At 40.6% G+C, this 15,893-nt stretch overlaps 1 protein-coding gene across 2 annotated transcripts in view; it reads right to left on the minus strand.

Annotated features, from left to right (window-relative positions):
* Window positions 1-5,588: 5,588 nt before the first annotated feature.
* Window positions 5,589-15,893, minus strand: part of XK (X-linked Kx blood group antigen, Kell and VPS13A binding protein) — a 53,827-nt gene continuing 43,522 nt past the window's right edge. For both annotated transcript variants that reach the window (XM_060137800.1, XM_060137799.1), the window contains exon 3: window positions 5,589-9,640. In XM_060137800.1, coding sequence (XP_059993783.1) covers window positions 8,814-9,640 — 827 coding nt within the window. In that variant the 3' untranslated portion in view covers window positions 5,589-8,813. The remainder of the gene's footprint in view (window positions 9,641-15,893) is intronic.

Below are 15,893 nucleotides of genomic sequence, written 5' to 3' on the forward strand. Positions count from 1 at the left end.
ACAAAATCCTATTGTTTAAGCCACTTCTAAGCAGGTGTTCTACAAATTGTAGCTGAAAGCACCTTGATAGAATTTCTGATAAGGCCAAAGAGGTGAATCGGGAGGTGAACTGAAGAATGTCTAGAAATCATTTCATTATTTTGACAGTTATCATGATTTTTTTGTTTTGTTTTGTTTTTTGCGGTACACCAGCCTCTCATGTTGTGGCCTCTCCCGTTGCGGAGCACAGGCTCTGGATGCGCAGGCTCAGCGGCCATGGCTCACGGGCCCAGCCGCTCTGCAGCATGTGGGATCTTCCCGGACCGGGGCACGAACCCGTGTCCCCTGCATCGGCAGGTGGACTCTCAACCACTGCACCACCAGGGAAGCCCTATCATGATATTAATATACATTTTTTAGTGCTTGGAAATTGTAAAAGCATTTCACCTTAATGACATAATTGACTTTCTGAAGGTAGAACACTCACCAATTCACATTACATTTTTAAAGTAAAAAGAGTTTCTCATCTCTTGACTCAAGCTGGAAATGAGAGGTGCCAAACGATTTGTGTGTGAACAAACCTCATTTCAAAAGGAAAAGAATACGGCTTCCCTGGTGGCGCAGTGGTTAAGAATCCGCCTGCCAATGCAGGGAACACAGGTTCCAACCCTGGTCCGGGAAGATCCCACATGCTGTGGAGCGACTAAGCCCGTGCTCCACAAATACTGAGCCTGTGCTCTAGGGCCCATGAGCCACAACTACTGAGCCCACGAGCCACAACTACTGAAGCCCACATGCCTAGAGCCCATGCTCCACAACAAGAGAAGCCACCGCAGTGAGAAGTCTCCACAGCACAATGGAGAAACCAAAAATAAATAAAATTTTAAAATTAAAAAAATAAAAATATATTTAGCACAAAAACAGAAACATAGATCAATGGAACAGGATAGAAAGCCCAGAGATATACCCACGCACTTATGGTCACCTTATCTTTGATAAAGGAGGCAAGAATATACAGTGGAGAAAAGACAGCCTCTTCAATAAGTGGTGCTGGGAAAACTGGACAGGTACATGTAAAAGTATGAGATTAGAACACTCCCTAACACCATACACAAAAATAAACTCAAAATGGATTAAAGACCTAAATGTAAGGCCAGACACTATCAAACTCTTAGAGGAAAACCTAGTCAGAACACTCTATGACATAAATCATAGCAAGATCCTTTTTGACCCACCTCCTAGAGAAATGGAATAAAAACAAAAATAAACAAATGGGACCTAATGAAACTTAAAAGCTTTTGCACAGCAAAGGAAACCATAAACAAGACGAAAAGACAACCCTCAGAATGGGAGAAAAAATTTGCAAATGAAGAAACTGACAAAGGATTAATCTCCAAAATTTACAAGCAGCTCATGCAGCTCAGTATCAAAAGAACAAACAACCCAATCCCCAAATGGGCAGAAGACCTAAATAGACATTTCTCCAAAGAAGATATGCAGATTGCCAACAAACACATGAAAGAATCCTCAACATCATTAATCATTAGAGAAATGCAAATCAAAACTACAATGAGACATCATCCCACACCAGTCAGAATGGCCATCATCAAAAAGTCTACAAACAATAAATGCTGGAGAGGGTGTGGAGAAAAGGGAACACTCTTGCACTGTTGGTGGGAATGTAAATTGGTACAGCCGCTATGGAGAACAGTATGGAGGTTCCTTAAAAAACTACAAATAGAACTACCATATGACCCAGCAATCCCACTCCTGGGCATATACCCTGAGAAAACCATAATTCAAAAAGAGTCATGTACCACAATGTTCATTGCAGCTCTATTTACAATAGCCAGGACATGGAAGCAACCTACGTGTCCATCAACAGATGAATGGATAAAGAAGATGTGGCACATATATACAATGGAATATTACTCAGCCATAAAAAGGAACGAAATGGAGTTATTTGTAGTGAGGTGGATGGACCTAGAGTCTGTCATACAGAGTGAAGTAAATCAGAAAGAGAAAAACAAATACCATATGCTAAAGACTTATATATGGAATCTAAAAAAAAAAAAAGTCATGGAGAACCTAGGGACAAGACGGGAATAAAGATGCAGACCTACTAGAGAATGGATTTGAGGACACGGGAGGAGGAAGGGTAAGCTGGGACGAAGTGAGAGAGTGGCATGGACATATATACACTACCAAACGTAAAATAGCTAGCTAGTGGGAAGCAGCCGCATAGCACAGGGAGATTAGCTCAGTGCTTTGTGACCACCTAGAGGGGTGGGATAGGGAGGCTAAGAGGGAGGGAGACGCAAGAGGGAAGAGATATGGGAACATATGTATATGTATAACTGATTCACTTTGTTATAAAGCAGAAACTAACACACCATTGTAAAGCAATTATACTCCAATAAAGATGTTAAAAAAATCTGCTGTATAAAAATAAAATAAAATTTAAAAAATACATTTAAAAATAAAAGGAAAAGAGTAGACTGTAAGTACACTTGAGAAAATATTCTGTCAGTGAAAAAACTTTCTAGGGTAATAATCCCGAACAGGAAGGGATAAATTTGGAGATTGAGATTGACACATACACACTAGTATATATAAAATAGATAACTAATAAGGACCTACTGTATAGCACAGGGAACTCTACTCAATACTCTGTAATGGCCTATATGGGAAAGGAATCTCAAAAAGAGTGGATATATGCATATGTATAAGAGATTCACTTTGCTGTACACCTGAAACTAACACAGCATTATAAATCAACTATACGCCAATAAAAATTAAAAGAAAATAATTCCCAACATTTTCAATTACAAAGGACGTCTTTTAAGGTGACTTCCCACATGATGGTGGTTGAATTTTTAACACCTGTTCATGGTAGGGACTGGAGGGGTGATGACGAAGTTACTTTAAATACAGTGACACTTTTAATCAGTCCTGTTCTATCACTCACAACAGCATACCCATGGGTGTGAAAGACAATTGTACAAATGTGTGCCAGACATCTCTGGATAGTGTCAAACATCACTAGTTAGTGGAGAGGAACACAGTGCCTCTGCAGTTCTTGGAGGTCTGCAGCTCTACAGCTGGGCATCGTTGTTCTAAAAAATTCTGCCACTCCACTCAAGAAGGTCACCTTGTCAGGAGAAGGCGACACCAGGGAAGCAGTCTCCTCTGCACTGGGGTGGTGGTGGGGACGATCCTGAAGCACCACTCCAAAAGAGAATTTCTAAATCCTGTTTTGTTTCTTGAGTGCTATCGCTCCTGAGAACCTGACTCATTAACTGTCGAATTTAGGTAATTAAAATAGGAAGCCGACTGATAAGAAATTAAACCAGTATGCATAATGCAGATATCTACGGAGGATGATATTCCCAGGGCTCTAGGAAACGGGCTAATCAGGCTTCAATCAGGAACTCATCATTCGGAGAGAGAGAATTAATTCAGGATGGGAGGCAGGGAGGGAGCAAAAGCACAGGCAGAATCTCAAAATCTCTCTGGATGAATCTCTCCTTGGCAGGAGGCAAGTGCTGAAACCTCACACAGGGGAGTCTGGGTGAGAAGTTTTCTGATAACCTGCTGCCAAGAGATGCTGCTGCTGCATCCTGCTGTATACTCCTCAAAGATGCTCTGGGTACCAAACCCTGCTTAAACCTGCACTGTTTTATACGTCCTTGTTCTGATAATTTCCAGAGAAACAACCACACAGAGAGGGTGACGGAGAGGCGTGAGGCATCCCCTCAGGCAGGCTTCTGCAGCGGACACACCTTCTTAGCAGGTTAGGGACCTAGTCTGATAGGGTATCTTGTGCGCTGGGAAAGAAGGGATCAGGGATGTTTCTGAATTCTCAGCTCTGTAGAAATCTCTTCTGATATGAAGTGCCTTTTTTGAAAAAGAGAAGAGGCTCAAAACATCACTCATATAGTGTAGAGTTGGTATTTCTGAGCCCTTTCCCAGCTGCAAAGATGTTCATAGAGAATACAGTCTCCTGGAAGGGGGCACCCGGAGAAATATGGTCATGGAGGAATAATATATACTGTACTTCCTTCATCCCCTTCCAAATCTTTACAAACTTGGGCCTGAACACTGTAAAATGAACTATCACAGTGGGGCAGGGGCAGGGTGTGAGCTACAGGTCCATATATTAAGCAGTCAACACTTGGTGGTTAAAATGGAGATTCATGAAAAAGAATTACCCACAGTTTGCCAGTAAACATCCCAAATTTATGCTTTTAAGCCATTAGTACTGATAACATGCATGTTTTCTTCAAATAGATTTTCAAAGTCTGCTATAGTTTTCAGAGCATTCATAGGGAAGTTAAAATTTACTCATACCTTTAAATAAAGAGAACCCATAAAAGAGGGCTGAGTAGATTCACATTGTTAGGGAAGCTTTGTGAAAACAAATGAAGTAATGGGTACAACTGTTAAATGGAATATGAACTCTAGATTAGATACTAGTATTGTATCCATGTTGAATTTCCAGAATTAGATCATCATTCTGTGGCTGTGTAAGAGAATGCCTTTGTTCAGAGCATAAGAGAATACACACTGAAGTATTTAGGAATAAAGGGTCAAAAGAAGGAAAGTAAGAATTATAAAGCAAACATGACAAAATATTAATAGGTGAAATTGATTGAAGGATAAATGAATTCTTTGCACTATTCCTAAGGCTCTTCTATTAGCTTGAAGTTATTTCAAAATAAAACATTTACAAACACCAAATGAAGTAATTTTACATTGACCTACTTAAACACTACACTTGTTGACCTTCAGTTTTCTCAAGGGGTTGATTTAATACCAAGAGATCTCTTTCAAAACATTTCTCCTATAGCCAAGTCTTTCCAAATTGCAAGGTCACCTTCAGAGGAAAGGAAATTATTGCAACAATCCTTGTCTATCTCATGCTCCGAAATAACCCCTTAAACAACTGATTGTTTTTTAGATTCCACATGTAAGTGAAATAATATGGTATTTGTCTTTCTTAAACAAAAAAAACCCCTCATAGATACAGAGAACAGACTGGCGATTGCCAGAGGGGAGGGGAGTTAGGGGGGTGGGCGAAACTGGTGGAGGGGATCAAGAGGCACAAACTTCCAGTTATAAAATAAACAAGTCATAGGATGTAATAAACAGCAATGGTGATGGAATGGTAAATAGAATTATTGCAGTTATCATTTTGCAGTGTATACAAATATTGAATCATTATGTTGTATATCTGAAACTAATATAATGTTATATGTCAATTATACCTCAATAGAAAAAATAAGGCCTTTGGACATGCAGAAAAAACCTGGTATTTTTTCCAACCACAGATCGCCATTTACAATTTGACTATTCATTTATGTTAATATCAAGTCGCTCATTTGATATTTTATGTTTCTGGATCAGTATACCACTTATGTTGGAGCAGAATTTTAGTATTGAGCGGTGCAGCTTTAACAAATGGAGTAAATGCTTATCAAACAAAATTTTCAGGTGAGGTTACAAAATCATAATTAATCACAACAAAACCATTTTCAAATTCGTTTCTAAAATAGTCCCTGAAGTCAAAAAGCCATGAAAGGACTGTATAAGGAATGAAAAGCAAGGAGAAATGGAAAAATTAATTTATTATATGAAGAAACATAAACAATATTTATTAGAGTGAATGGCTGCAGAGAAGCAGCCTGCAAAACTCACATCCGCAATGTACTGGCTGAGGAGTACTGACACATACAGTCATAACCCATAGCACTAATGTTCTAAGGAGGTTTCCAAGAAAATGCTGTATTTGACAATCAATTTTAAAGTTTATTTTTCCCATTTACAAGGCAGAAAAAATTATACCCACATTCAATTAAAAGTCTAGCGGGATCAGGCATTCAAATTGTAAAGAAAAATTAACAAAAGAGGCTGCTATATCCTTTATGAAAGATGACATACAAAAATGATAAGCTCATTTGTTATCAAAAGCAATTTCTCAGATTTCAGTGGGTCTTTTTCCTCCAAGTACCATATGTTTGGGTGCTAATTTTTTTTTTTTTTTTTTGCGATACATGGGCCTCTCACTGTTGTGGCCTCTCCTGTTGTGGAGCACAGGCTCCGGACGCGCAGGCTCAGCGGCCATGGCTCACGGGCCCAGCCGCTCCGCGGCATGTGGGATCTTCCCGGACCGGCGCACGAACCCGTGTCCCCTGCATCGGCAGGCGGACTCTCAACCACTGTGCCACCAGGGAAGCCCTGGGTGCTAATTTTTATAAGCAAATGATGGTAAGAGAAAGGGCAACTGTTGAGTTCTCTCCAAGAGTAAAGGCCATTTACACTTGCCCTTCTGTAAGGCCAAAGGCCGACATATTCACTTAAGACACTCATGTGAATGATGCTACTTGTTTCTTCTCTAACGGTAAAAAAAAAAATAAAATAAAATAACCTGTTATGAATTTGAATAACTATAAAAACAACTCCTTTAAACATGCATGGCACTTCAAAAATATTTTCAAAGCATTTTCACACCTATTATTTAATTTGTTCTTCTGACAACCTTGTGAGGTAGTCTGGGCAAGTATATCATGCAAATTTTGTGGGTGAGGAAACTGAGGCATAGAACAATTAACTAACTTGCAGGGTTGGACAGGGAGATGTCAACCTCTACACTGCACTGTCTCCAGTAATGAAGAAAGTCTAAACATATTTGATGATCTTATTTCAATATATTTCGAGGAAATACTTCACCTCCATCCAGCCAAATGATAATGAATCAGTTGGAGTATCTGTTGCGACAAGTTATGGTATGTAATTAATTAGACAAAGCACGGAGAGTTTTAAAAATTGGAATTATTACTGAAAAAGACATTTTAACTCTCAAGATAGGAGGAAATTTGCTGGTTTGTTTGTCTTTAGGGCAACCTAGTTGTGCAGTCTGAGCTATAATTTTGCCATTTCAGAGGTATAATACAAATAATTTAAAAACAAGATTTCTCAGTTCACTATGACTTAAATTGTGGCCATGAAGAAAAAAAGCAGTGGCTTCTCTTCCCCAAAGTGACTAGACGTATATGGTCCCAAAGCAGGGGTATCTGCATATCAAGAGTTAAAGATGACAAAATGTCCAATTTAGTTACCAAACCTCTTTATCCTTTTAAATGTGGCTTATAATTGGGCTTTAGGAGTGTGACAGACCATCACTGTCAGTTTGGTTTGGGGTCACTCAATATGCTTACCTACATTCTACCTTAAAATGATTTTAAATGTATTTGAAGGCCCAGATTTTGTAGTGGTTCTTGAGACAGGCTTCCAAACCAAGGCTGGGGAAGTACCAGTCTCTCCATCCCTGGCTAATTCTGGCCACAACTCCTACTCAAACTCACCATTTTAACCTGTCCCCTGACAAACTAGCTGTTAGAAACTCGATGGGTCAGAAAGTTCAGCCATTATGAGTCCTAAGACTGTCAACCCTGATCGACCTGCAATGTCCAGCCTCATCAGTGACGTCACCTGCTCCCAGGTGTTTCATCATCAAGGTTTTTATGGTAGAAATAATGGTACTAGATCTAGGCATTTTTCCAAGACAACTGAGGATATTCTACAAATCCTTTTATGAAAGAAATATGGTTCCAGATCAAACGAGAAATTATACTGAAGATAGGAGAGTGCAGGAGGATAAAATTGAAGTTCTTATTCAAATTAACTCATAATCATACCAAATCAAAATGCATTCAGTTAAAGATAAAAATCTTCTGGTCATGTTAGCTGTTTGCAAAATTTAAAAGTTTCTGAAGTCAACATCTAACTGAAGGTGGGGAACCCTTTTCCTTCAAATAATGAAAATTAAAATGGCCTATATACATATGCTAGGTGAGAAATTTCTGTGTTTTCTAGAAGAACTTAGGTTAACCAAGGTAACTCTTGTCTAAAACTTTCCTGACAGGCAAGGAAGAGGTGGAGTAAAGACTATGGGTTTTATTTTCTTCTTTCCTAAGAAGGCAAATCCTAGCAAATTCTACTAGAAATTTCCCAGAACTGTAAGACAGGACTCAACCTTGATGAGGTTAAGCCTACCTTCTAGCAGATTCATCTTAAACTACCACAAGAAGGTAAGAACTCTGCTTATAAAAGCCTACAAACACTTTGATATTTTAACAACCCTCTTGATCCAGAATTTCTTCAACATATTGAAGGAACACAACTTTTCTAAAATTCTAGGGCTTCCATAACCAAATTTAGAATTCAATTTTGAATCCATGGATCCTTGAGAATAAAGTCTCCAAGCCTGCTACAGTTGGTTGTGTACAAAGAGCCCTGATGAGATGAAAATGGAACATCTGTCTATTCAAAAACCAAACTTGAACAGCCCTCTCTGAAAACTCTGACAGGACTGTTGTGGCTGATGGCAAAACCCCAGTAACCATCTGTGGTCATCAGATAACTCTTGGGTGAAAACTACGTTCAGGGATAATAAAACATTAGGCTACCTAGACCAGCAGTCCAGAAAACCAGAAAACAAGTAAGCCCCTGCCCTCATTCTACCTGATGGATCTAACCAGCCCAACTCAGATATCATGGGTACTTTGTCAATGAAAAGGCCAATAACGTCTGGGAGAACATGGTCAACTGTGAATGGTGGTGCCTTAGGCTGCCCCTGCAACGCTCAGGGGTTTCCCTGGCTTCTCTCCATGGTTCCCACATGCCCACCCGAGAGCTCTCCGAAGGGGAGAGACTCACAAGGAGTTGAGAGATAACTTCCTGCTTTGTTAACTGTGCAGGGCCCATCACTTGTATGAAGAACAGGGATCAACCCAGCAAACAATACATCTGTGCCTCAAGAGACTCAGGTCCCATTAAGCAGAAAAGAGCTCATCGGCATTCAAGATCTGGCTGGGCATAGAACTTATTTTACTGCTAGAAGGGGTTTCCTCTCTGTCTGCGGATGACCTTAGATCCGTCTTTTCTGCAGACTCAGAGGATTTCCGCCGCCTGCAGTCACAGCAAGCACACTTTAGCCACTCCTGAAAGCTTTCAGAAACACTAGAGGAAAAGAGCTTTTTGCAAGGGTGGAAGAATTGATAGAACACGATCATGAATAGAATGGCCGTGCAGTACCCAATGAGCAGCTGCAGGATCAGCAGGGGTGCGCACACATACATGTAGATGTCAGTCTTGTAAAGATACCACATGAGGAGGAGGAAGGCGTTCTCGATGAATCTCAACATGTAGTACACCAGCAGCTGGTACCAGTTCTGGGACTTGCTGATGAGGTCGGGGTTGTTGATTTTCAGCTGTACCGCTGACCAGCAGAACATGTTGATCCCGGCGTAGAGTAAGGTGAGGAAGCACAGCACAATGGTGGTGCCCACCCGACTGAGGGCCTTCTCGATGTTCTCAGGGAAGGGGGAGCCACTGCACCAGAAGAGGATCCAGGGGTAGAAGAGGAAGCTGAGGAAGTTGAGGAGTATGTCTATCACCACCCAGGTCTTCAGGACAGAGGTAAAGAGGACCAGGACAATGACTCGAGTGGCAATCTCAAAGCTCCTCCAGAGGAAGATACAGACATAGGCCAGGGGCTTCACTTTGACATCATATTCATCGTATTTGATCTTGATGGCGAGGATGTTACAGCGCAAGGCTCCATACACGATGGACAATAGGGAGAGGACCATGAAGAGACCTGAGGAGAGAAGAGAAAGAGCGCTCTCAAGTCTCACCTACACCAAGAATCCTACTGTGGTGGCTGCTGGCAGTCCTCTACCCATATTCCTTGGACCCCTCTGTTTCATGTGCACGGGCTGGCTTCCAGCTATCAGCGTCTGCTCACTGCACCTGAGGGCTTTTCCCAGGGCTGCAGAAGCCTGCTGTGCCCAGGTGCTGGGCAGGCTGAAGTGCCCAGGAATTAATACCCCTGGGAGAGCCCTTCAACACCCCAATCCTAGCCCTGAGAAGAGCTGGAATATAACGAGCCCAGTTCCCCTACCGTTTGGGTCGAGTAACTCGGAGGTGTGTGTTCTATACTGTTTACCGGTGTTTCCTCATAAGATTACTTTCTAGTCACCCACGGTGACTGTTGTCTAGTAACGTTGTCACCTTTATTGGCCGCCTTCCCTGTCTCACTTCCCTTCTCCCACGCTTCTTATACCTTCCTCCAGACAGACATGCACTCAAGTGCTTGTCTCAGGGTCTGCTTCAGGGTCAACTGAAACTAAAACACCTTTCAGACCCCATCTGCTCTGTCTGAATATGTGGAGTCCTTTACATGGTGCGTTTTGTTTCCTCAATCAGCTTACAAGCTCCTGAGGAGTCACGAGTGACCATGTCTGATATTTCTTCTTGATACCCTCAACATATACCAGTGTAGAAACTGAAACAGAAAGCACTCAGTAATAAATTGTTCATGAGTTCCTCTCTATCTGCAGGACCTTTTAAATTTATATACTGACTACAGATTGCTCACTTTTCTTTGCTCTTCAGTTATATTCTTAAATTCCATACAGTGCTGAAGAAAAGAGAACCTCACTGTTACTGAGTCAATCTGTCTTGGTCTAAAAGGCCTTAATGTTTCAAGGGGTCTCAACTCTAGCTGTTTATTTCTTCAAATGACTGATGGCTAATGGGTTCACCCGGTTTATACCGAGCAGCAGTGTTAGGGGACAAGATGTGGCTCATTTGAATGGAGCATGGTACTATGTTTCAGAGCATGACACTGCTGGCTGTGAGTTCTATTATCTAAAAAATGTACTGCCAACTCATGAGCACAGACTGTGTGGTCAAATCTGAAATACAATCACTTACTGCAGGCTGCCACGGCCTCCAAATATTGGAGCAGGGAGGAACCGAGAGTCTGGCTGGGTTCTGTTTTCTTGCCCATAAAATTGAGATAATACCTTCCATGCCTACCTCCAACGTACATATAACAAAATTGTTTTTACTTATAATTTAAAATGCATGGGAATAAAGGGTTCATTTTCTTATTTAAGTTCTGAATCAATGGAAGACATCTACATTTGATGGGCATAAAAACTCGGAAGCTTGGGTAGTTAGTTGCCTGGGAGAAGCTCAGTTTTACTCAAAGCATCAACTCCTCTCATAGCCTTTTGGCACTGATTTAAATCATCGATATCATTCTCTGGAAAGACTGCCATGTACTAATCAAATTTAAAAGACAGAAATACTATCACAGGAGTAGCCTGGGAAGTAATTGGACTGAGTTATTTTTTCTGAGAGGCTAGTTCAATGGAGCATTATAAAGCAGTACATATTGCTGATACACTGTTTTTATTGAAATACAGTTGATTTACAATGTTCTGTTAATTTCTGCTGTACAGCAAAGTGACTCAGTTATACATACACATTCTTTTTTATATTCTTTTCCATTACGGTTTATCCCAGGTGATACACTTTTATATGTATTACACATTTCTACAAACCTTAAGAATCTAGTATTGGATCCTTTTCTTTTAGTCCTTCTGTTTTTTCTACTACAAGAAAAATAACTTCAAATGTAGAATATGAGCTAAGCGTAAATTACCATATAAATTATGTATTCATACACATGCAGTATTTACACTGTTAAATTTACGGTACTTCATCTCCAAGTTACTTATTACTTTTAACAATGCAATGACCCAAACAATTTTTTAACCATCAATCCATTTTTCTCGTTAGGTCAATTATTTCCAAATTACGTTTTTTTCTGTCAAGAGAGTTAGCCAATTATTACCCAATTGCTGCTTAGTAGGAATTAACTGCTAAGGCCTTCTGAGAATGCAAAGAAATGACTGTGAAATCACTAACTTCAATTATCATTACCAATGTTGGGTGCTCCCTGCTCCCCAAGAAAGGGGCCAGGAAGAGAGAGTTACTTGGGAGACAAGAAACTTGAACAAAATGCTTCGAATGTATATTTCTACCTCTAGAGTTAAGCTGTTATCTAATGAATAGCTAGGATGATATTTATGCAAATATCTACTTATTCAGACTTAAATGGAGAAAAGTTCCTGACATCATTTCCCAACCTTCTCTTCCCAGAGTCCACACAACAGGGGATCCGTTGGTGGTCCTGACCTTTTAAGTGGCATGTCATAGAAGTCTAACAGCCCCCAATAATCTTTTTTTCTAAACATCTTTATTGGGGTATAATTGCTTTACAATGGTGTGTTACTTTCTGCTTTATAACAAAGTGAATCAACTATACATATACACACATCCCCATATCTCCTCTCTCTTGCGTCTCCCTCCCACCCTCCCTGTCCCACCCCTCTAGGTGGTCACAAAGCACCGAACTGATCTCCCTGTGCTATGCGGCTGCTTCCCACTAGCTATCTATTTTACATTTGGTAGTGTATATATGTCCATGCCACTCACTCACTTTGTCACAGCTTACCCTTCCCCCTCCCCGTGTCCTCAAGTCCATTCTCTATGTCTGTGTCTTTATTCCTGTCCTGTCCCTAGATTCATCAGAACCATTTTTTTTTTAGATTCCATATATACGTGTTAGCATACAGTATTGGTTTTTCTCTTTTTGACTTACATCACTCTGTATGACAGACTCTAGTTCCATCCAACTCACTACAAATAAGTCAATTTTGTTTCTTTTTATGGCTGAGTAATATTCCATTGTATATATGTGCCACATCTTTATCCATTCATCTGTCGCTGGACTTCAGGTTGCTTCCATGTCCCGGCAATTGTAAATAGTGCTGCAATGAACATTGTGGTACATGACTCTTTTTGAATTATGGTTTTCTCAGGGTATATGCCCAGTAGTGGGATTGCTAGGTCATATGGTAGTTCTATATTTAGTTTTTTAAGGGACCTCCATACTGTTCTCCATAGTGGCTGTATCAATTTACATTCCCACCAACAGTGCAAGAGGGTTCCCTTTTCTCCACACCCTCTCCAGCATTTATTGTTTGTAGATTTTTTGATGATGGCCATTCTCATTGGTGAGATGATGTCTCATTGTAGTTTTGATTTGCATTTCTCTAATGATTAGAGATGTTGAGCATCCTTTCATGTGTTTGTTGGCAATCTGTATATCTTCTTTGGACAAATGTCTATTTAGGTCTTCTGCCCATTTTTGGATTGGGTTGTTTGTTTTTTTGATATTGAGCTGCATGAGCTGCTTGTATATTTTGGAGATTAATCCTCTGTCAGTTGCTTCGTTTGCAAATATTTTCTCCCATTCTGAGGGTTGTCTTTTCATCTTGTTTATGGTTTCCTTTGCTGTGCAAAAGCTTTTAAGTTTCATTAGGTCCCATTTATTTTTGTTTTTATTCCATTTTTCTAGGAGGTGGGTCAAAAAGGATCTTGCTGTGATTTATGTCATAGAGTGTTCTGACTAGGTTTTCCTCTACAAGTTTTATAGTGTCTGGCCTTACATTTAGGTCTTTAATCCATTTTGAGTTTATTTTGTGTATGGTGTTTGGAAGTGTTCTAATTTCATTCTTTTACATGTAGCTGTCCAGTTTTCCCAGCACCACTTATTGAAGAGGCTGTTTTTCCTCCATTGTGTATTCTTGCCTCCTTCATCAAAGATAAGTTGACCATATGTGTGTGGCTTTATCTCTGGGCTTTCTATCCTGTTCCATTGATCTATCTTTCTGTTTTTGTGCCAGTACCATACTGTCTTGATTACTGTAGCTTTGTAGTATAGTCTGAAGTCAGAGAGCCTGATTCCTCCAGCTCCGTTTTTCTTTCTCAAGATTGCTTTGGCTATTCGGGGTCTTTTGTGTTTCCATACAAATTGTGAAATTTTTTGTCCTAGTTCTGTGAAAAATACCATTGGTAGTTTGATAGGGATTGCACTGAACCTGTAGATTGCTTTGGGTAGTACAGTCATTTTCATAATGTTGATTCTTTCAGTCCAAGAACATGGTATATCTCTCCATCTGTTTGTATCATCTTTAATTTCTTTCATCAATGTCTTATAGTTTTCTGCATGCAGGTCTTTATCTCCCTAGGTAGGTTTATTCCTAGGTTTTTTTTTTTTGGCAGTACGCGGGCCTCTCACTGTTATGGCCTCTCACGTAGTGGAGCACAGGCTCCAGACGCGCAGGCTCAGCGGCCATGGCTCACGGGCCCAGCCGCTCCACGGCATGTGGGATCTTCCTGGACCAGGGCACGAACCCGTGTCCCCTGCATTGGCAGGAGGACTCTCAACCACTGCGCCACCAGGGAAGCCCTATTTCTAGGTATTTTTTTCTTTTTGTTGCAATGGTAAACGCGAGTGTTTCCTTAATTTCCCTTTCAGATTTTTCATCATTAGTGTATAGGAACCCAAGAGATTTCTGTGCATTAATTTTGTATCCTGCTACTTTTCATATTCTCATTTCCTATGTGAGTGTGTGGAGTGGAGGGGCGAGGTCGGAGGGCATTTTGCTGTTTTTATCTTTTGTTAGAAGGTAAGACATCACTTTGGGTAAAGCTGAAAGGAAGGCTTTGGCAATATTCCGAACCCCTGCCACACTTACAAAGTTTCTTCCCATGTAATTCCAGCCAAACGAACTCCTTCCAAAGGAACTCTTCCTATTTCACAGAGAAAATAATTGCTATTAGGAATGAACTTGCTAATTTCCTGACTTGACATCAAGACCTTAATCTTTGTGTTAAGTGGTGGAGAACATTTTATTGCTCAGGATTCCTCTTCGGAGGGGAATTCTGTTTGTAGGACAAGGCAAGCACTTTCTCTGTGGCTTATCCTAGCATTCATTATAATAGCCTCTCAATTTTTTGTATGTAGGAAAATTTCTATTGATATAATAATGCTAAAAGGAAGAAAGGAGGGAGGGAAGGAAGGAAGGAGGGAGGGGAGAGAGGGAGGGAGGGAGGGAGGGAAGGGGGAAGGAGAAAGGAAAGAGGAAGGAAAAAAGGGTGAGGGAGGACCCTTCCCTTTACCCTACACTCCTTTCTGTCTACTGCCACACTCTCTTTCACATTTTTCCTCAACCCTCTTACCACTAATCGAAACACTCGTTTTCCAATCCTCAACTCCTTGCAGTCTGGATTCTAGTCTTGCTCCTTCCTCATCTCTCTGCAACATTTGACATTGTTCATTCCCACTTTCTTGAAACTTCTTCTGTGGAAGTGATCATATCATTTTCTCCTAATCATCCTCTCACTTTTCTTGCAGTCCCTTCTCAATTTCATTCATAGGCACATCTTTCTCTTCTACTCAGGAACCATGGTCTTATTTTTCTCCTTCCTACCAGATTTCTCTTCCGAGATATCTTTATAGGTGCCTCAAAACAAAACAAAACACAAAACAAAACTTATATTTCCTTGAAAATCTCCTCTTACATTCCCTCTAGCAGCTCACAACACCATCACTCCAGATCATTCTATCCAGAAATTTACATGTTAATTAGGACTTTTCACTTTCCTCTCCCATCCCACTCAAATAGATCTCTAAGCTCTTGTTACTCAGTGTGGCTCATGGATCAGAAGCACTGACATTGACTGGGGGTCAATGAAGTACTCTAGCTTAGACCCTGAAATTCTGAGTCAGAATCTCTATTTTAACACGATTTTCTGTTTTTCTCAGGCTTTAATGTATGACCATTAAAGTCTGAGAAGTACTGCTCTAAGTTCATTTCTTCCTCCCTTTCTGGCTGTGTCCCTTGTTAACTCTCATAATGGCTCTTACCACAGGGTCCTAACTCATTTGTTTCTCTGCCACCAGCCTTCCTCTCCTCTTCGTCTGCCTGGATAAACCCTACTTGTTCTTCAAGGTTCAGTTAAAGTGTTACCGCCTCAATGATGCCTTTTCTCGGCCTTTATTCAACTATATTTATTCAGTTGTGCTAAATGCTTCCAAGACTCTTCTAAGCTCAGTTAACTGCCACTCTATTGGGAACTCACAGTCACTTAATGCATACGTCTCTTTCCTCACTTGGTACCTTTGGTTTAGTGCAATCTCCTAGAGGCAG

This window comes from Lagenorhynchus albirostris, chromosome X (genome assembly GCF_949774975.1).
Source record: "Lagenorhynchus albirostris chromosome X, mLagAlb1.1, whole genome shotgun sequence".
NCBI lineage: Eukaryota > Metazoa > Chordata > Mammalia > Artiodactyla > Delphinidae > Lagenorhynchus > Lagenorhynchus albirostris.